At 48.9% G+C, this 20,849-nt stretch overlaps 1 protein-coding gene across 2 annotated transcripts in view; it reads right to left on the bottom strand.

Annotated features, from left to right (window-relative positions):
* Positions 1–20,849, bottom strand: part of PIGU (phosphatidylinositol glycan anchor biosynthesis class U) — a 124,171-nt gene that overhangs the window by 2,706 nt on the left and 100,616 nt on the right. For both annotated transcript variants that reach the window (XM_073236695.1, XM_073236697.1), the window contains one exon: positions 10,246–10,388. In XM_073236695.1, the coding sequence (XP_073092796.1) occupies positions 10,246–10,388 (143 nt within the window). The remainder of the gene's footprint in view (positions 1–10,245; positions 10,389–20,849) is intronic.

Below are 20,849 nucleotides of genomic sequence, written 5' to 3'. Positions count from 1 at the left end.
ATATATATATATATGTAGTATTAGCAGTATTCTCAAAATATTCTGAAAGTCACTATGGGAGCACTTCCTTCAAGTTTCTGTGCATAAATCACTTTGTATGTTCTCCAAATATCAGAGGAAGAGATGTTAGCAAATAGCTTCCCAAATACAAGATATTTTTGTAGTTAAATATTTCATTTCTGCACGAGTGGCCATGAACACCTATGGATCACTGGGCACCTACAGTCTATGTGGCACAATAATGGGTCTGTACAATTGAATATTATCTCATTCAGATAAAAGATATGACAGTAATATGGGAATTACCAACAAGTTTAAAACATTTTATGTTCATTTTTATTATATTCAGAATAGCTATAGAGTAAATGTCTCTAAAATAAATTTTCTTTCTTCTTGTAAAAAAAAAAAAACAACTCCCCTTTCCAGGAGGTGGAGTTTAAAGTCTTACCCTGGAAGCTGAGTAGACGTGGTGACTCACTCCCGAAGACCAGAGCAGAGAAAGAGAAAATAGTAACTTCGTGTGGAGGAACGTGGCAAACACTATCTTAACCAAATGATGAACGGTAACATCAGCATGCAGCCATGTGGCTCACATGGACTGCATCCCCAAAACCTCAAACCCGGCCTCACAGTGAGAAAAGTATCAGATAAACCCAAGAGAGGACACCCTACAAGACAGCCCGTCCAGGTCATGAGAAGTTGGGAAAGACTGAGAAAGTGAGCAGAGGACAAGGGGAGAGATGATGACTGAATGTGACACGGTGCCCTGGACTAAAGCCCAGAAGAAAAAGATGACACTGCAGGGAAAACGGTGACATCCACTAAGTCTGGTGTTTACTTAATAGTAAAAGTATCATGGTCAATTTCTTGGTTTTGACAAACATACCACAGCAACATAAGATGTTAACAATGTGGGAACTGGGTGTGAGGCATATAGGAATGCTCTGTACTATCTAAAATTACTCCAAAATTTAAAAGTTTATTTAAAAATCAATGAACTGTTTTTATATGCAACATGGATGAACCTCAAAAATATTTTCCTGAGTGAAAAAAGGCTTCAGGAAATGTACATATTAAGATCTGTGTTTTTCACTGTATATAAATTTCACGTAAGAAAAGTATAAGTATTAAGCTCTGGTTAATGATAGACATGATGAAACATTTAGTAGGAAATGTACTTCTATCTGCACTTCACTTTCAAATAGGAGTAAAAAATAAGATGGACTGAGGAATGGAAATGTGTGATCACAGGAGAGGAGGAAGACGCAGACGGCAGAGTCCAGGTAAGAGGCACGCGGGCACTCGGTGCTCCCTCTCAGCTTTGCTGCGAGAATTTCCTAATGCAGCATTCGGGAGGGCGGTGGGGTGGGGGGAAGAGCTCTGGGTGCTGCCCTCATCTGTCTGGAGCCGAAGGCCACTAGTCCTGGCGGGTGTCCTGCCGCCCCCAGGGAAGGTCATCTCGCGGGCACCAGGCTGGCCCAGAGGCTCCTTGGCCCTTTCAGAGGGAAGCCCACAGCTGGTTGCAGGCTGGCTGAGACAACCTCTTCTGAGGCTTTCCATGTGGGCTTAGAAGGGTTTCCCAGAGGCCCTGGGATGCAGCTAACAGCAGTAGTGGCAGATGCAGGGCCCCTGTGCCCGATCGGGGCAGGGCACGTTGGGCAAGGGGCAGTGGAAATAGCACGGGCGAGCTACTGGCTGTGTGACCTGTGTGAGTCACTTCCCCTTCCCTCAACCAAATTTTCCTCACAGTTTATTACACGCAACGGTGGCTTCCGCAGCCCCTGCTCGGTCCCTCTGTGCTTTCAGAGACCTGAAGAGCAGCCCCTTCCTTACAGCTGCCCTCCCTGAATGCAGCTGGGCCCCGCAGCCTTTCTCCCGCCACCAACCACCAGGCCCTGCCCAACGCCTGCTCACACTTCCAGCTCAGCCTCCTTCCCTCCCTTCCAGTGCCACCTCTTGCTGGAAGACCTCCCTCATCCTCCCAGCCCGGAGGGATCTTTAAAACACACGCACCCGCACCCTCTACCTGCCCCTTGGGAGGCGTCCACGTGCCCCTCTGGCCTGCACCACACCCACAGGCCCCGGCAGCCCTGCACACAGCCCACTCCCATGTACACTGCAGCTGTCCGTGTTGCCTCTGCCCGCGCCCAGCCTGGACTGGAGTGACCCTTCCCACAAAGGGCTCCTACTTATCTCTCTAGAGGCATCATCTCCATCCCCTGCGCCTGGAGTCCTCCCTCGCCCACACTCAGTGATGTGACCCCTGAAGTGAAGTCACTTCCCATTGGCTTCCCCACCAAATAGGGCGGCATGTGCTCCAGCTCTGTGGCCCCAGACCGAGCACAGGGCTGGCTCTCTGGGAGTAGGCTGTGGCCCCCCACCCCCAACCCTGGCACTGAGTAGCCAGGGACACAGAGGGGTAGATCAGAAGTGGAGTGAAATGGTCAGGTCACACTACATTACGGGGAGGGAGAGAAGATAGACAGGAAACCAACCTCTGAGTATCTATCCTGGGCCAGGCCCTGTACCAAAAAACGTATTATTGAATCTCCACAACACCCTGGGCTTCTAAGCTCCACTTAAGAGATGACCAAAAACATCCTCAGAGGCTAAGGGCCTTGCCAGGGTCACAGGGAAGGAAGTGAGGCATTGAGGCTGCAGTGCCCATCTGCCTCTCTGAGGCCCAAATCCAGGCTCTCCCCTTGCCCCCTCAACCCCTCTCAGCCAAGGATGCTGGTGGGAAGGGTCTGCACCCACACGCCACGAGTCTGCTGTGGACCCGTGCTGACAGTTCACCAGCACTAACGCCCTGCTGAGGCAGTGCTTCCAGCTGGCACTTAGCCTGGAAGAGGGAGGGTTGCTGGCAAAAGGCAGAACAAGCGTATGAGACATTAGCAAGCAGAGGCGGCTAACTCTGCGTCTGGAAGCTGTGGGGCTCAGGCCAGCAGCCGCGGCCAACACTGCCCCTGGGCTGCGGCTTCCTGGAGAAGCAGGTGCTCTCACCCCAGGCAAGCCCTGGCTCCCCGTGTCTCTCACTTCCATTGGAGAAGCCGACCCCCGCCAGCCCGCCCGCACTCGGGGGACTCACGCGGCCACCTCTATTAGCAGCAGTGCAGCCCCCCTGCCCAGCCACGGGACTCCAGGCAGCAGAAGGAGCTGATGGCTGGCCTGTGGAGCCAGACAGGGCTGGTGCAGCCTGCCAGCTCACAGGTCTGAATGGACATGTGTAGGAGGAGATGGTGGGGAAACAGAGCTCCACCCTCTAGCTGTAAAGAGGCAAAAAAAATAGGGGAATCACTGGCCCTCAGTCTCGGTGTCTGGGAGGTCACAAAGTAAGATCAAAGCCAGATCTGACGGCAATTATCATCTGTGGGGTACCTTTCAATTCACAAAAGTTTTCCCTACCCAACTTCTTACTGAGTCCTCACAACCACCCTTCTGGGCTGAGGAAACTGAGGCTGACATCGTGTCTCGTCAGGTGAAAACAGCTCCTCCCTACAGGCCAGATTCCAACTCACATGCCTCACCTCTTACCTTCCTGGCAACTGAGGTTTGCAGAGCATTAATCTGATCACAGTTGTTCTCAGCTTAAAACTAAAAGCTCAGCCGGGTCCTCAGCATTAAGAAGGCCCCTGTGGCTCTGATCTCCATTGTCCCAAAATGGCCTCATCCCTATCAGGTGGCACATGCCAGTCCTATGGAACACCTTCCCACATTTGCCTGCTCACAGTCTCTCACCCCCAGGTCTCACCCCCTAAAACCTGGTTAAGTCCATGTCCCTCAGGACTCCACTTAGGGCTGCGCCTAACTCTCCATCCCTAGCTCAGGGCACCCCAGGCTGCATGCACTCCACTTAGCACTGCCACGCTACCCTGGCCCTGTCTGGTTCCTTTTCTTCTCTTCACAGACCATGAGCTCCTTGAAAGCAGGGCTGTATCTCATTCACCCCTTGCAGAGTGCCTGGCATTATCAGGCACTTGATATTTTCAAATAAATAAATCAGGCCCAAGGAGTTACGTGACTTGACTAACACCAGCAAGCCAGGAGGAGGGGCCTGGGAGGGAGTGAAAAGTCCAGGTCTTCCTGCTGACCTTGCCCACCTGTACTTCTTGTCACTCTGGTTGTGGGGGCAGGAATGGAGGTGGGGAAAGGCTTGTGAGAGACAAGCTCGGGATACTGAGCTAAAAGTTTGACAATGGGAGGGACAAAGGAACGAACTTAGACCATGACAAAATGTCACCCTCTGAGGAAGTCAAGCAAGCATGCACCCAGCTGGATGAGGGCTGGGGGGGCTCCAGCCTGGGCCTCAGGCACCTCATCTCAGGACGAGCAGATCTTCCCAAACACAGACCCAGGATCTCCCAGCCAGGGCCACAGAAAATCCCTGGGAATAATCCTGAAATGGGCCCCTGGCTGTCCACAAATGGGGCTACACAGCACCCGACCACAGATGGTCTACCCAATATGTCTCAAACCATTTCTCACTGGGGTCATCACCCAGAATGACACAACAGGTCAACTGAGAGGTGATTCCAGGGGACAGGTCTGTGGTTTCATTTGTGCTGGAATGAATAAGCAAGTCCTAAGTAGGGCTCAACATGCCCGAGGGTCAGTGCCCAGATCCTGGGGCTCCAGGCCTCCCTGGAGACAGAAAGCAGAACGGCCAAAGCAGGGCCAGCCTAGGATCTACAGGGTCTGCAACACAAAGGAGGGCGTCGGGGCCAGTCCCCCATGGCAAGGAGGCAGTGGCTCACAGAAGGCCCCAGAGCCTGCTGGGAAGGGCAGAGGGAGGCTGCTAGGCAGTCTGTTCTGAACAGAAGCAGAGCAGAAGTGGGGCTCTCAAGGCCAGCCAAGGGGGCAAGAGGAGCATCTCGCTCTGAAGCCCTAGGACCCGAGCAGGCCTGCTACAGGCCCAGCTGTGAACAAACAAATACTGGAACTAGGAGGTCAGGGTGTACAAGGTCATGTGAGCAACCTGGTCATAAAAGCTTTCTGATCTCAACTCAATCTATTTATTCATCAATAAACAGTCACTGAATATTCTTTTCTTGGTGCTGAGGATACAGTCATGAATAAGATGGACCTGGGGGCTGCCCAGATGGAACCCACAGTCCACTGAGAGCACGTGATAAACAACAGCATGAATACACACAACCCCTTCGGAGCTTTGCGACTTCCAAGCCTCAGCTTCTGCACTCATATCAAGAGGTGATAACAGTGCCTCCCTCGAAGAGCTATTATGAGGATTAAATGAATTCCTTATCATAATAAAAAAGGGAAAACTTAAAAAACTGTCAGTAAGAGAGTAGTCACATCAGGTGTGGGGAGTACATGTATGTGGGACTTAAACAAGAGGAGTGTCCTCTCTCATTCAAACAAGGAAACATCACCAAGGTGATTTATTAAAAGAAAAAGTCATATTTTCATCATGATGCCAACAGTGAAGCACACACACACACCTCTTTCTCCACGAGCACTCGAGCATACCTAAACACACGGGAAAGGTCCAGAAGGCCGCACAGCACATGATGCTGAAGATTAAAGGGATCATACGGGTCCAGCCCCTAGTCAGCTCTCTTTAAACACGAGCCACTGTTAATTATATTTCAGGAAAAAATTCCCTTATATTCCCTGTTTTTAAATTCAATTAGGGTGAGTGGGACAATTTTACCTCACTCTTCAAAAAAGGCTAAGTGTATACACATGCCTTTGTGTTTATGTGTGATTCTTTCTGAGCATTTTCCTTCTGCTGGTGACCAGCCTGGGGCTTGTTCTCCTTCCCTCCATCTGACTGTTTCCCTAGGACTTCTCAGCATGTTGTTGAACCCATGTTGACCTATGACTAATGGTAACAGGACCCACACATTACATCCTCTCTTCTTAACACCCTAAGAGGTGGTCTTATCATCCCTGTTCTCAAGAAAACTGCAACCCAGAGAAGTTAAATCTGAAGGTTGCACAGTGAGGAAGTGTAGGGGGACTTAAATCAACCAACCTGACTCCATCTCTCAGAGAGAGCGAGAGAGAGAGAGCGCACGCATGTGTGTGCGTGTGTGCATGCGTGTGCGTGTCTTCCCCCCACCCCCCACTACAGATGCACTGTTGTCATTTCCTGGTTACTGACGCTGAGGCACAATTATAATTAGCAACTGATCCATGCCCCGTGCTGAAAAATACTTAATGGCCCCAGGGGAAAGGATGGGGCTTAAGTCACTGGTTTACCTGCCGGTATAACTGATAATCCACCAGTAATGTGTCCCATAAAGGGGTACAGCACTGACCAATTCAAGCAGAACAGGACTTACTCAAAATCTATATGCCAAGATGTTTTCTACATTCAACTCTAGATTTGGTCCTGATGGACCAGGCCCTGGCTGCCTGCTAAACATCCATACTCATCTGGTTCCCAGGACAGCTTTCATCTGTCTTGTCCAGGGAGGGGAAAATGAGGACCAGGTGACTGTAAGGTACCATCCCAGCTGGGGAGCTGAGAAGAGCCGGCTGTGGGACTGAGGACATGTCCCCAGATGCCATGCATCTCACGGAAGTGCTGACTACAGGCCAGATGGAGGTGGGGACTGGCTTGGGCTGTGGAGGACATGCAGGGACTTTCTCAGCCAGAGACCAGGTTCTGGCAGAAGCTGGAGAAGGCTTAGGGACAGGACTGCTGCCCACTAACAGCAGTCAGTGGGGGTGAGTTGGCCCCATCCTGCCCACCTCCTTGACCATCTCCACTTCCTTGCTCATTCTCCACGTCTGAATGGCCCAGCTCCTACGCTTCCTCATCACCTATGGCCTTCCCTGACCACTCACAATAGGAAAGCTGATCTATTTCCACTAGAGTCTTCCAGCAGTTACTCTCTGCACATCTGGTCATTCATCATGCGATGCTCTCTCTGGCAATCTTTGGTTCATTCATTCACTCAACAAATATGTTTTAAGTAACTGCTATATGGCACAGATCTGGTTGGGGTTCCTGCAGTGGGGAGCAGAGGCAGATCTCTGACACTCCTCAAGCTCAGAGGCTATGGGGGGAGACAGAGACAAGAGTAAATAACAGAAAACTACAAAATGGTAGCTATGAAGGAAACAAACGGGGCTAAGAAAGAGAGAGCGAGGTGGTGGAACCTCATGGAAGGCCTCGTTAAGGAGGTGACATTTAATGGTCACTAAAATTCTAAATGTCTCATGTTTACCCTCTGTGGCTCCCAACAGACCCAAGGGCAGACAGGGGTAATATAACCCTCACAATGTGGCGCACCCTGCTATCTCAGTCAGTGCTCCAGAGCGATGATAAGACTTGAGTGAGTGCCCCTACATGCTGCGTCATTTTAGTGATCTGGCAGCACCAGCCACAAAGCCAGCAGTCCCAGGAAGCATCTGATACAACAGATTTATCTCTGGCTCAGAGCCACAGAGCTCAGACCTGAGAAGGCTGATGACATAGGTATGCTGGGTGCCTGAACAAACTGCCAGCTTCCAGGCACCTGGACCACCGCTGGGAGGCCTGGGGATTGGTATGACCTGGGGGTTGTCTATAGGGCAACATGGCAATAACTGCCCAATCGTACAGTGTCTGTGCCCTCTGACCCAGCAAATCCCACCAACCTGGAAGCCACCCTGAGAAAATACTGGCATGTGTGTATTAGAGTATGTGGAGGGCTATACAAGGGCCTTCCACTTAGAGCAGCCAACTAGCCACAAGCAACCTCACTATCTACCAGTAGGAGCCTGAGTAGTCACGAACCACAGCACATCCCAACGATGGGGTATCAGAGCCCTCAAAGATCTCAGGATGAGGCCACCACCAACAAAGCAAAACTGAAGGAACAAAGCAGCAGCAGGCTCACGGACTCCAAGAGGGGACTAGCGGGTACCAAAGGGGAAGGGTGGGGAGGGAGGGGATTGAGGGGCATTGTGATTGGCACACATGGTGTGGGGGGTCACGGGGAAGACAGTGCAGCACAGAGAAGGCAAGTAGTGACTCTGTGGCATCTTACTATGCTGATGGGCAGTGACTGCAATGGGGTATGGGGGGACTCAATAATATGAGTGAACATAGCGATCAAATTGTTTTTCTTGTGAAACCTTCATAGGAATGATACCTTAATAAAAAAAAAAAAGATGAGATTACGAAGTGAAAAACTGCAAGTCAAAGAACAGTACTTAGAGTGGAAGCCCATTTCTTTATATAAACAAAAAAGCTCTCTGTGTGGGCCTATGTGCTGAGAGCCGTCTATTTGTGCATATTTAGCCTGCAAAGACACCCACCAAACCAGTCCTGACCAGCACACCTGCACTGGGGCGGGAAGGGGTGGGCCCAGCTGGATCTTTACTTTTCATTCCACACACTTCTATTTTGCTGGCTTTCTTTGCCCCAGCAATAATGAGTTCATGTATTCCTTGTATAATTAAAAACGTATTTTAAAAAAAGGTAAAAGACAATGCCGCGAGTTCAGCTGGTTCTCTGTCGCTAGGCCACTAACACACTCCATCTACCCGGCCTTTGGCTCCCAACCCCAGCCCAACTCTTCCTTTTCCCACAATTCAGTTTCTCTTGCCTCTGACCACTGCAAACATCTCCCATGACATTACAGGCACCCTTCTCTCATAAAGGCAGCCATTGGGAAAAAAAGCTATTACCTGACAAATTCCACGGGTACTTCTTAACCAGTGCAACTGTATTTCTGACCTGCACGTGACCCTCACGACCTGACAACCGGCTGTGGACTACTTCAGCGGAGCTTGCCAAGCTTCCCAGAGGACCGGGTAGACCCAAAGCCCTCACATGCCAGTCATCACTTTCAGAAGAAAAGTAAGGAGATTTCAGCAAGACAGAAGAGCCAAACAACCCTTCAGATTTCTTCAAGATACTAAGCTAAATCCTGCAGATTTTGGTTTGTGTGGGACAAAGGTAGGAGGTGCTTAGCATCCGACATCAACAGCTTCCGTGTATGACAGGCAGACTAGATCCCAGCCCGGTCCCACCCTGGCTTCAGGGCCCTCTGTCTGTCTTCCTGCTCTTCACAAACCAAGATAAATAGCTGGGCTGGATGCTAATTGTCCAGAAATGTCCACGCAGGAAATACCAGTCCCATCATTCACTGCAAAAGCTCAATTCCCTTCTTCTTTCCCAGCAGCTGACCTTGGAAGCCAGAATCTCCCTGGGGATAATTTACTGGCATCATCGGTCTTCCCAGCAAGCCCCACTTCCCATCCAGTCCATTAGGCACCAGAAATGCCTGGCTGTGCCAGCGGCAACTGAAATGGTGAACAGTACAATGGACTCTCATAAGAACTTGATGGTGAGGACAGAGCTGACCTGCCAGATGCAGTGCAGTGGACAAGGGAACTTCAGAGGAGTTTGCTAGACCACCTGCAGCCGAATCTCTGGGAGAGCTCATTAAAGATACAAATTCCTGACAAATTTGTTTTCCACATCCCACTCAACATCTCTAGGAGTGGGATCAGGGAATGTGCTTTTTTTTTTTTTAACTAGCAAAGCCATGTAATTGTGATAGTCACAATACAGCTACAGGATTTAAAACAGGGAATCCACATTCTTAACATTCTTAACACAGTCTACCTTCTTAAGCTCCTCCCAGTGATTCTGAAGCTAAGAACCAGTTTCATTGCACCGAGGGAGAGGCTTTATCTGAGTCAGAGGACAGTCAGAGTTCCTTGCTGGTACTTCTGTGTGAGTCCTACCGCCTCTTCTGCTACTCCCAACCACACGATTTACACTCCAGATTGTCCTAACAGTGAGGCCCAACTACTTCTCATCTCCTTGCCTTTGTTCCTGCTGCCCCAGAAGCCTGTCTTCCTGCGGCCCCTGCCATTCCCAGCCCCCCACAGTACACTCACTGTAGATGCCATGCAGCCTAGGCCCTGTTACAGAAAGAGAGCGGCTTCAGAAACCGAGCCCTCCCGGAAGGTGGTTCCTGGCTCCTCCAGTGACTGGGCATGCGACAATCTCTGTGAGCCTTGCTCTCCATTTGTAAAAACAGGGATGAGACTGTTTCACAGGTTTGCTGTGAAAATTCAATGAGGTGACGGCTCAGCATGGTACCCAATAAATGTTAGCCAGATTCAGTTTTCCCACTGCTCCTACTTCCCTATCTTTTCTATTGGACTGCGAGCTGCTTGGCCCCTCATTCACATTTACCCTAGTTTGTAACCCCAGGGCCTAGGCAGAATGTCTGAGGCTACATCAATTCCTGTCGCCATGCTACCCTTGATGCTTACCTGCCCAACATTGAAGGTCAGTGTGATGGCATAAAAGAAATTAGAGTTGGCACTTCCTGCGTAAATCCAGAGATGCCACAGGACAGGGAAGAGCAGGGAACAGACGATGATGATGCAGGTGAGGACAAAGAGGTTTCGCAGGACTGCAAAGAGAGATGGTCACAGTTAGCCTAATACTGATTCTCTTGGGACCCATTCTTTGCTGACAGTCCTGCAAGACAGAGGGGCTCAAGGAGAGCCTGGTGTAGCTCAAAGGTAGACTCTACTCCCAACTCACAGGCCCTGGGGCGCCAAGAGGCAACCCTCAGACCCTTGAGTCAATGGCTCTCCATGCCCAAAACTGGTGGGAGGCCCTAGGCTTGGACTCTGCACTCCACTGTGGGACTGGCTGGCTACAGCCGGCAATGCCACAAATGCCTCTGGGCCCTGCAAAGGAAGCATGCCAGCAAGACACTGCTCCCCACCCCCTGGTCTCAGAGTGTCCATGGATGACTCCTCCTGCCACCACGGAGGGTGCTGTCCGGCCACATCGGATCATGGATGGGAACAGCAGCATGAACCCGTGGAGAGCAGAGACCCAGAGTGAGTCTCCGTGATGCTGCCACCTGGGATCTTAGGAACACACTTTCCATTCTCCTTAACTTACATCTTTGGTCCCCTGCCTTGCTCTTCAAATGTCCCTCACTCTTCCTTAAATGACTAAAAAACCTCTGACATCCTCACTAATTAATGTCACCCCCCACCCAAGGGAATGCAGAATCCACCAGGAGAAAGTGCTCCCTAAAGCCCTAGGGAGGACCTGCTACACAGCTTGGCCCACAGGTGGGCAGCTGGTTTCTCTGGAGTGGAAAGCAGCACAATGGTGGGGCACAGACTTGGCCTCAACAAGACTGTGGTTAAAATCCCTGCTCTGCCAACAAGATGCTCTGAGTAGCAGCTTCCCCATCTCTAAAACAGGGCTAGAATGCCTAATTCTTAGCAGTGCTACATGAATTAAACAAGATGTGTGAAAAACCTGGCACAAATGTATTGCTGAGCAATCTCTATTGCTGCTGTAACAAATTACCAATAACTTAGTGGCTTAAACAATGTAGTTTATTATCTCACAGTTCTGGGAGACAAAGGCCCAAACTGGGCCTCATGGGCTAAAATCAAGGTGTCTGCAGGGCTGTTTTCCTCTAGAGGCTCTAGGGGAGGACTCATTTGCTTGCCTTTTGTGGGAAAAATGGAAGTTCCTATAGCCAGGATCCTCACCTGACCCTAAACTACCTGATGCTGTAATTGGCCTACTACTAGGCTACTGCTGGACACCCACAGGAAATGAGCTATCATTGACTGAGTCACTATATAAAGAGCTCTGCCCAGTGGTCTGGGCAGAGGCAGAGACAGAGATGGATTACAGACCTGCAGACCGCTGGATGCAGACATGACTCTAGTGCTTGACCTACCACCATGAGAATAAAGCCAGGTATAAACCTTTTTACCCCAAGATCGTTCTATTGTCACTTCTTGCTCTCACGGAATCCTTAGTGAACTTGCCCAGGACTGAAACCCTCAGGCAAGACAACGGGCATAGTCAGCAGGATTCACCATAGACCGAAGAACAGTAACAGTCTGCCACTATGGATAGGGAGACATTTGAGTGTCCCGCAGTAGGCATGTAGCCTGTGGTGGCTTGCCTCCTAGAGAACTGGGCTCCACCCCAGGACTGGGGGAAGGTGGAGGTGATGCCTGAGGCATCAGAGTTGGCCCTCAGCATAAAGGTTCTTTGAGAAACAGAGTGTCCACGAGGCAGCAGGAACCTTGGATTGGCTGTCTCTGGCAGTGGCTTGAATAAACTTGCCAACCTATTGGTTGTACTGAAAAAGGCTACAGATGAGAAGAACCTGCTCTTGCTAGAGACATGAGAAATGGCAGCACGAGAATGCGAGCTGTGAAGTGCTGTGGATTTGCTGGTGGATGAAATGGCATGAATGCAAGAAGAATCAGCACAAGAATGTGAGATGCTGTGGAGGAAGTAAAAGATTTGTGGAAAATGAAATGTGGTGTTGCTGCAAGGCATCGTGGGAGAGGTAAAGACCGTGGAGGAGAAGGACGTAACCATGAAAAAATGAGAATAGGCAGTGCGAGAACACAAGCTGCGAGGTGCTGTGGAGGAGGTACAAGATTCCTTGCGGAATGAGACAGGGGTTGCTGCGAGGTGCTGTGGGAGAGGCGAAGGCCTTGAAGGAGAAGGATGTGATCCTGCAAGAAGCTCAAGAAGAGGCAGCACGAGATCGCCAGCTGTGAGGTACTGAGGTGAAGGTAAGAAAGCCTTTGAAGACTGAGCTGGCATTTCTGCGAGGCACTGTAAAAAGGTAAAGGTTGTGTCAGAGGAGGCACTCGGGGGAGTGGCAAGAAAGGTGCCATCAGCCCCAGCAGTGGAGGAGCCGAGGAAGGATGAAAGGGGTGCAAGAGGCACTGACCCCTCCTCTATTGAAAGCCTGCCTGATTGTAGTCAAGCAAATAATGACACAGCAACTGCGGGTTCCTCTGGGAGAGTGCAGCCCCCTCCCCAGGTCGTGGAGCACTCTATGCTCTGACCCTATACTCAGGCTGAGCTGGTGGATTTGGGCTCCTGGTTTTGGCAGACGCCCTCAAAGTCGGTATCAGCTTGGCTTCTGCATTTTTGGGATGTAGGGGAGGATGGAATTGTTGTCCGGATCAGAGAAGGGAATGCTATATTCCCTGACAGTTCATTCTGTCTTGAGGCAGCAATTACAAAACGTACATCAAACCCCAGAAAATCCCTCCCTCCTTGATTGGCTTATGGCCACACTTCGCACTGTTATGGCACAATCAGGGTGATTTACCACCCTCCCCCGCTAGATGGCAGACGTATGCTGAGCTCCAACAGGTGTTACAGGAGTTAAGCATGAAAAATGCCATTTACAGTTCAGAGGATCATGGCCCAGGTGAGGAGCCTTTTACTGTGGGAATGAGAAATGTGGTGCTTCAAACAGCTCCCACATCCCTCCTGGTGGCATTCTTGCCCCTCACTTAGGGCAGCCCATTAAGTGAGGTTACCCATACAGTAGCAGACTTGGGAGAGGCTGAAACAATGACAGCATGGAAGGAAATATGGTCCATTACTCAGAAGGATTTAAAGGGCCCCATGAAGATCATGAGGAGCCAGATGTGGGTTGATTTAACAGGGGCAAGAGCAGACAAAGAGAAATTCGATGGGAAGTCAAATAGAATCTTACTGGTGCTGTGGCAACAGCTGAAACCTTAGCAGAAGTTCCAGCTGCTGAGGATCAAGAAACAGACTGGAGACAGAGCCATAAGTCTGGCCTGTGTGTTCACAAGACTTCCTGATGGAGAGTGAGCTAACCTCACCTGAACCCACACAGGAAGATGATTGGGGGACATGGTTTGAATGAGGGGAGGGTCAAGGTACCCACCCTGAGGGTTCTGGGGAGACCAGAGGCCACATATCAATTCACTGGTCCCCAGTGAACATACAACATGTCCTGGCTCTGGTAGACACCGGACCTGAATGTTCACTGATTTATGGCAACCCTGAGCAGTTTTCCAGGACCCTCACTGTTATAGATGGATACAGGGGTAAGGCTATCAGAGTGAAACAAGCCCAAAGCCTGTTGGGAATGGGGCATCTACTCCCAGTGGAGTATACTGCATATATCTTTCCCATCCCCAAATATATTTGGGGGATAGATATCCTGCAGGGCCTATGGTTGCAGACCACTGCAGATGAGTTCAGACTGACTATACGTGTGGTGAAGGCAGTTCTGAGGTAACATGCTAAGCACCTGCCCATAGCTTTGCCTGTGCCTTGACTAGGCAGGTGACTAATACCAACAATACCAATTGCCTGGAGGAAATAAAGAAACTGGAGAAACCCTCTAGCAACTGTAGAAGGTGGGTATTATAAAACCCACCTATAGTCCTTTCAATTCCCCAGTGTGGCCATTAAAAAAGCTGGACAGCTCCTGATGTACAACTGTGGATTACAGAGAATTGTAATCCATGCTGCCATCCCCTCTACTGCAGACATGACAGACACCTTCAGTCATGAACTAGGAACATATCATTATGTCGTGTATCTTGCTAATGCTTTCTTTTCCATTGACATGGAACAGGGAAGTCAAGAACAGTTTGCCCTCACATGGGAAAGATGGCAATGGACTTTCACCATCCTTCCACAGGGACACCTCCATGGCCCCACCACCTGTCATGGACTCTTAGCCCAGTACTTGGCTACATGGGAGAAATTGCCAGTGGTACGGCTGTACCATTATATTGATATTATGCTCACATCTGATTCTCTTTCAGATCTAAAAGGTACAGCACCTAGACTGCTGCAACATCTACAGGAGAAAGGATGGGCTGTGAACAGTACCAAGGTTCAGGGACCTGGTTTGTCAGTTCTTGGGGTTGTCTGGTCAGGTAAGACTAAAGTTATACCAAAAGCAGCCACAGATAAAGCCCAGACCTTTCCTATCCCTACAACTGTGGCATTATTACAGGAGTTTTTGGATCTTTTAGGCTACTGGAGAGTGTTCATCCTGCACTTGGCACAAATTCTGAAGCCCTTATACTGTTTAGTACAAAAGGGTGTCAGGTGGAACTGGAATGACACGTGCATCTGCTTTTACTGCCACAAAATGGGCAGTAAAGGCTGTGCAGACCCATCAAGGCCCTGTAAGCTGGATGTTCACGTGATCAAAGACGATTGTGACTGGGGTCCCTGGTAGCATCTTGAAAAAACTCGCCAACCTATTGGATTCTGGTCGCAACTCTGGAAAGGAGCAAAGGTACACCTTAATAGAGAAACAATTGGCTGCTATCTACCATGCCTTGCTGACTACAGAACCCATCACCAGAACAGCCCCGATAATGGTAATAACCACCTATCTCATTGCAGGGTGGGTATGAGAACTGGACCCAAAAGCCATGGAGTGGCGTGGCACAGACACATACACTAGCCAAGTGGGGGGCACATACGTACAGCAGTGCAGCGCCCTCTCTACTAGCCCCTTGAGAGAAGAACTCCAATGCTTATTGGGGCCAGTGACCTATACCAGTGAAAGGCAGGAAGAATTGCTTTAAAGCCATTAGTAGCAGAGTCCTTATCAGGAAGGAAGAGCCCCTATACCCGAAGATGCATGGTACACAGATGGCTCCAGCTATGGGTAGTCCCTGAAATGAAGGGCCATAGCTTTCCATCCTAAGACTGAGACAATATGGATGGAAGACAGTGAGGGGAAGAGCAGTCAATGGGCAGAGTTGCAGGCAGTGTGGCTTGTGATTAGCCAGGAGCCCTGCCCAACAGATGTATGCAGTGACAGCTGGGCCATCTATTGAGGCTTGACTCTGTGGTTACCAACATGGTACCATGCCAACTGGATGGTTGGTCACTGCCCCCTTTGAGGGCAAGAACTGTGGCAAGACCTACAGACCTTTGGTCAGACTAAGATGGTTACAGGGTATCATGTGACTGGCCATTTGCCCTGGCTTCCCCAGGCCACAAATGAAGCAGATGAATTGGTCCAGGTATGTTGGCTAGAAAGAAAGCCTACCTCCTTCTATGTGGCCTAATGGTTACATCAATGTTGGCTGCATGCAGGACATAAGACAATGTGGGCTGCAGTGCATTCATGGGACCTGCCTCTGGCCTTTGAAGAAGTCAGTAAAGCCTGGCAGAAGTGCACTATATGCTCTAAAAGGGACGTACACCAAGTCCCACAGCAACATGGGACAATAGCTAAGGGGATGATACCCATTGTCAGGTGGCAGACAGACTATATTGGACCTCTGCCAATAGATATCAGAAGGGTACCAATGTGCCAAGACTTGTGTGGATATACAGTTACTGGTCTTCTGGTTGCTTTTTTTGGGTGTTGTGCAGACCAGTGGATGACCAAAGGAGGCCTGAGGCATCTCTTCGCAGCCTATGGCCGACCATAGGTAATTGAGAGTGATCAAGGCACCCACTTTACTGGACATGCACTACAAGAATGGGTGCAACCAATTAGGAATAAGATGGAAGTTTCATGTACCATATAACCCTACTGGGGCTGGTATGATAGGTAACATGGTTTGTTAAAATCTGGCCTGAAGTCAGACACCGATAGTCTATGGGGATAGCCAGTCTCCTTATGGACAGTGTTATGGCCTTTGAATAAGAAGCTCTGAAAGGGAGTACTGACACCCATAGACATGCTGATACACATTGCTGCCTGCCCTACACACCTGCAAATACAACGTAAGGAGGAATTGTTGAAGCCGAGGTTTGGCCACCAGAGTGATATCTTGCTGCCAGCACCAACTGCAATAAGCCCTGGAGACTCTGTTCAGTGGATGTGGCCTTGGACATTTTGACACATGGAACAGCAATGGCTGGCTCTCCTGGCACCTTGGGGATGAGGCCTGGAAGCTGCCTCCTTTGTATTCCTGGAGTAACAGCAGAGTGGCTCCCAAAGATCATGGTAGTATATCCTAAAGAGCCAGATGGTAGGAGTATCTTATTGGGTAGTTTTGTGTTACCATTATGGCCAGTGCATGTGCCTCCAGTAGCACTATTATATAGACTTCTCAGTAACCCCCAGAGGGAAAGGGGTAAAGAAATGGTAACCTAGCCTGGATGGGACCCCCTTCCTGCCACAGTCCTATCATAGGACCACTCTCCTGCATGTATCCTACCTGACTGACAAGATTTGCCTGTGTTAGTATATTAAAACATGTGTCTTATCACCTTTAAATTTAATCTCTTCTAATGTCCTCGTGGACTGGGCACACACCCTAGCAAAAACTGCTACTTGTTGGGTATGCATGGAGCTCCCTATCAGTACCGCTACTAGCCTCCTGTGGAAAGTGGAATTGTGAACTGGGACTGGTTTGAATACAGCTGGGAAGACCATTTGGTAGCAACGGATTTCCTTTGGCTTGAGGATAACTATTATTATTTTAATAATTTTCATTGTTATAAGGTTCCAGCTTTCTCGCACAGGGAGGGACCACTGCAGAAAATTGATTTCTCCTGTAGAAAGTATGTGTCATGAACTCATCTGAGTAGAAATGGTTTGAATACAACTGGAATGACCACTTGATGGCAACTGATCTCCTCAGGCTTGAGGATTATTATAATTTTTGTCCCCTGTACCATAGTTTTTGTTATTATCTCTATGTTGTATCCTCTGTTGCTATTGTGGAATCTGATTACAATGTTTCAGCTTTCTCTCACAGGGACCAACATGAAGGATTGAGGGTATGTAGATTGTGAGGTGAGAATCCTGGAAGGGTGGAATGTGGGGAAAATGGAAGTTCCTATGGCCTTAATATTCTGCAATGGTCCCTGTGCAACGAAGCTGGAGCACTGTAACCAAATTCCACAATAACAACAGAGGCTATGACAATATACAAATAACAAAAATTACAACAAATTATAATAACCCTCAAGCCTGAGGAGATCCATTGCCATCAAGTAGTCATCCTGGCTATATTTAAACCAGTTCTACTCAGATGAGTTAGCCAAAAGAACCATGCGTGGGCCTTATAATACCCACCTTCTCCACCCTCTCCAAACGAAAGTCTTGCAGACACACAGGCTGACCTTGTTGCTTTGTCTCTGGCTTCTGCTTTGTCCTCAGCTGCCAGAATGGCTGCTCTGATTTCAGTTGTTGCCACAACTCCAGTAAGTCTGACTTTTCATCCAATTTCTCTCTGCTCCTAATTTTATCAAACCAACCCACATCTGGGTCCTTGTGACCTTCACGGGCCCTTTAAATTCTTCCTTCGAGAAGCAGACTGTATTTCCTTCTGTGCTTTCATTGCTTGAGCCTGAGTATAGAAGCAGAGCATAGAGTGCTCCACAACCTGGGGAGGGGGCTGCACCTCTTTTGGAGGAAGCTGGGGTTGCCAAGTCTTTATTTTCTTTTGTGCTTTCCACCAGCTTTCAACCGGGTGGGGTTTCAACCAAGGAGGGGCTGATGCCTCCAGCACCGGCAGGGCCTCTACCCTGACCTGTTTGTCAAACCTCTGCTCCTCCATTTCTGAGGCTGACGGCTCTACTACAACCTTCACCTGCCCCACAACACCCAGCAGCCTGCACTCTCGGGCAACCATTACATTCTTTACCATTTCCACAGCATCTTGTAGTGATGACATTTCAGTCATCAACAAATTTTTTACCTCCTCAACAGCACCTCGCAGCTCACGTTCTCATGCTGCCTTTTCTTGTGCTTCCTGTAGGACATCTTTCTCCCTTATAGCCTTTCTCAATATTGTGAGAAAAATAGTCCTTACCATTCCCACCGCCTCACAGACTCTGTTTCTTAAAGGAATTCCCTATTCTGCTGAGGGCCAACTTTGCTGCCTCAGGTGTTGACTCTACCTCTTCCCAGTCTTGGGGTGGGGCCCAGTCCTCTAGGAGGAAAGCTATATTGGACCATATGTCCACTGGGGGACACTCGAAGGTCATCCCATCCAAAGATGCAGCCACCTGAAACACTCCTCCCATGAGGGCAGCATGTTCTTTTCCTTAGTCAACAAAAAAATTCTGCCGACTACGCCAATAGTCTTGCCAACGGGTTTCAGCCCCGGACAAGTTCAGTATGGATTCAATGAGACAAAAAATGACAATGGAACATTCTTGGGGTGAAAGAGTTTATACTCAACTTTATTCCTATGGTGGCAGGTTAATCAACAGAATCACTCAGAGCAAGTCTTGCTTCTGGGCCTCTGTGCCCCTGCAGCCATCTCAGTCTCTGTCCTCAGTGCTGCCACCACCTCAGTCTCTGCTCTCCTGCAGCCTTGCAGCAGCCCAGAGCACTGGGCAGAGCTCTTTATATAGTGTCAATAACAATGTATTGCCCACATGTGTGTAGTGAGCTAGCTGACCAGGGCCAGGTGAGAATCCTGGCCGTAGGAAACTTCACTTTCTCCATACTTTTTTAAAAAAGAAACTCAGCACTGGTTCTGGTTTCCAGCAGGAGCTTAATGAACTGAAGTTCCCTTCCCCTCTTGGATCCTGACCATCAGGGAATTCCTTCTCCCAAGTCAGAGTTTTGGGAGCTTTAGGAGATGGGGAAACTCCCAAACATTAAGGCTGCTTATGTCAGTCGTACAGTGACTTGGTAGAAACACTATACCAGGGGTTCATGAACTGCAAGGGGGACTAGATTAAACACACAATTCCCAATTCTGGTTATAAGATGAAATCACCTGTGGAAGCCCCACCCAGACTAAGTAAATCAGTCTTTAGGGCTAGGGCCCAGGCATCCATATGTTTGTAAGAGCTTCCCAGTGATTCTAATTTGCAGCCAAGGTTGCAAATGAAGACCCTTACCAAATAAGAGGCCCACACCAGTGTGCAACAGAGATTTCACTGGTCTGTGTCACAGTGAGAATAACCAGGCAAGGTAGTTCAGAGTTCTTGTTAAAGTTGAATGTTTTAATTTAAGGTTCATGATAGGTATTGTTCTTGCTGGTTGTTGTTGTGAAAATCCTTTTTTAAATGAAATAGGGATGAATGGCTGGCAGTTGACTGTTTCAATGTCTTCAGCAAAATAAGTTGGCAACTGTATCACTAGTTTTCTGAAATGTTAGTGGCCTGTGAAATCCCACAGTTTGGAAACACTGGCCTAGAGATTGCAAGCTCCTCTTTTCTAATTCTGGGTTTTCAAAGCTGAGATGGCAAAGCCCTGACTCAAAGACCTCTCAAGAAAGCCTCATCCTTGCTCCCAGAACAAGAAGTCTGAGAAAAGGGATGTTTGGACTCAGACTTACTATTATTATTATTAAACAATATTATGTCTCATGACAGGAGAGCACATCTTATTTACATTCCTCCAATCCCACATCATTATTAACATTTCTCAGTGATTCTTTCTGATCCCCTGGAAATTACTTTGCTGAAAAGAATATACACTACTCCTAAAATAAAACCCCCATGGTCTAACATCCTAGGTGGGTCTAATCCGTGCCTCTAGCCACTCTATATTTCATACAGGGTGACAAAGTATACAGAGACTGAGAAGACTCACATGCATCTTCTGGGTACAACGACAAAGAGCTGCAAAGATACATTCCCATGTGTCTGGAGGAATTATCACCAGCATCCAATTGGCTTCTGGCCTGTGGTGACCTTTGCAAGAACCAGTAATTGCTACTCTTGTTGGATGACAGGCCAGGAGATTAAAGCTATATGCCAGAGCACATGGTGCTGGGGAGCCGAGGCACAGGACGGCTTGTTCCAGGCACCAGGTGTCAGAAATGTCATAGATGACCAGGGCCTAATGAGATGAAAAGTTTACCCTTCATCACACTTGCCAGGCCAGATAGAATCACATTCCCCTCTATAGTCACAGGGTGGCTTATCCAATCTCTGGCACCAGTATTGACAAATGGCAACTTCAGGCAAGTTACTTTCCCTCTCTGAGTCTCAGATATTCAGAAATAAAATTTTGGATTGAAGAATCCAATCCCATAGGAGGTGTACAGAAGGACTCTGGGGGACTTCAAAGTTCACTGTAATGTTCTCTTTCTTAAACTACGTGCTAAGCATATGGAAATTTATCGCATTGTTATTCTTTATAATTTGC

The sequence above is a fragment of the Manis javanica genome, chromosome 5 (assembly GCF_040802235.1).
Source record: "Manis javanica isolate MJ-LG chromosome 5, MJ_LKY, whole genome shotgun sequence".
In the NCBI taxonomy this organism is placed as follows: Eukaryota; Metazoa; Chordata; class Mammalia; order Pholidota; family Manidae; genus Manis; species Manis javanica.
Note: the sequence above shows the minus strand (reverse complement) of the source record. Positions and strands in the feature narration are given on the sequence as shown.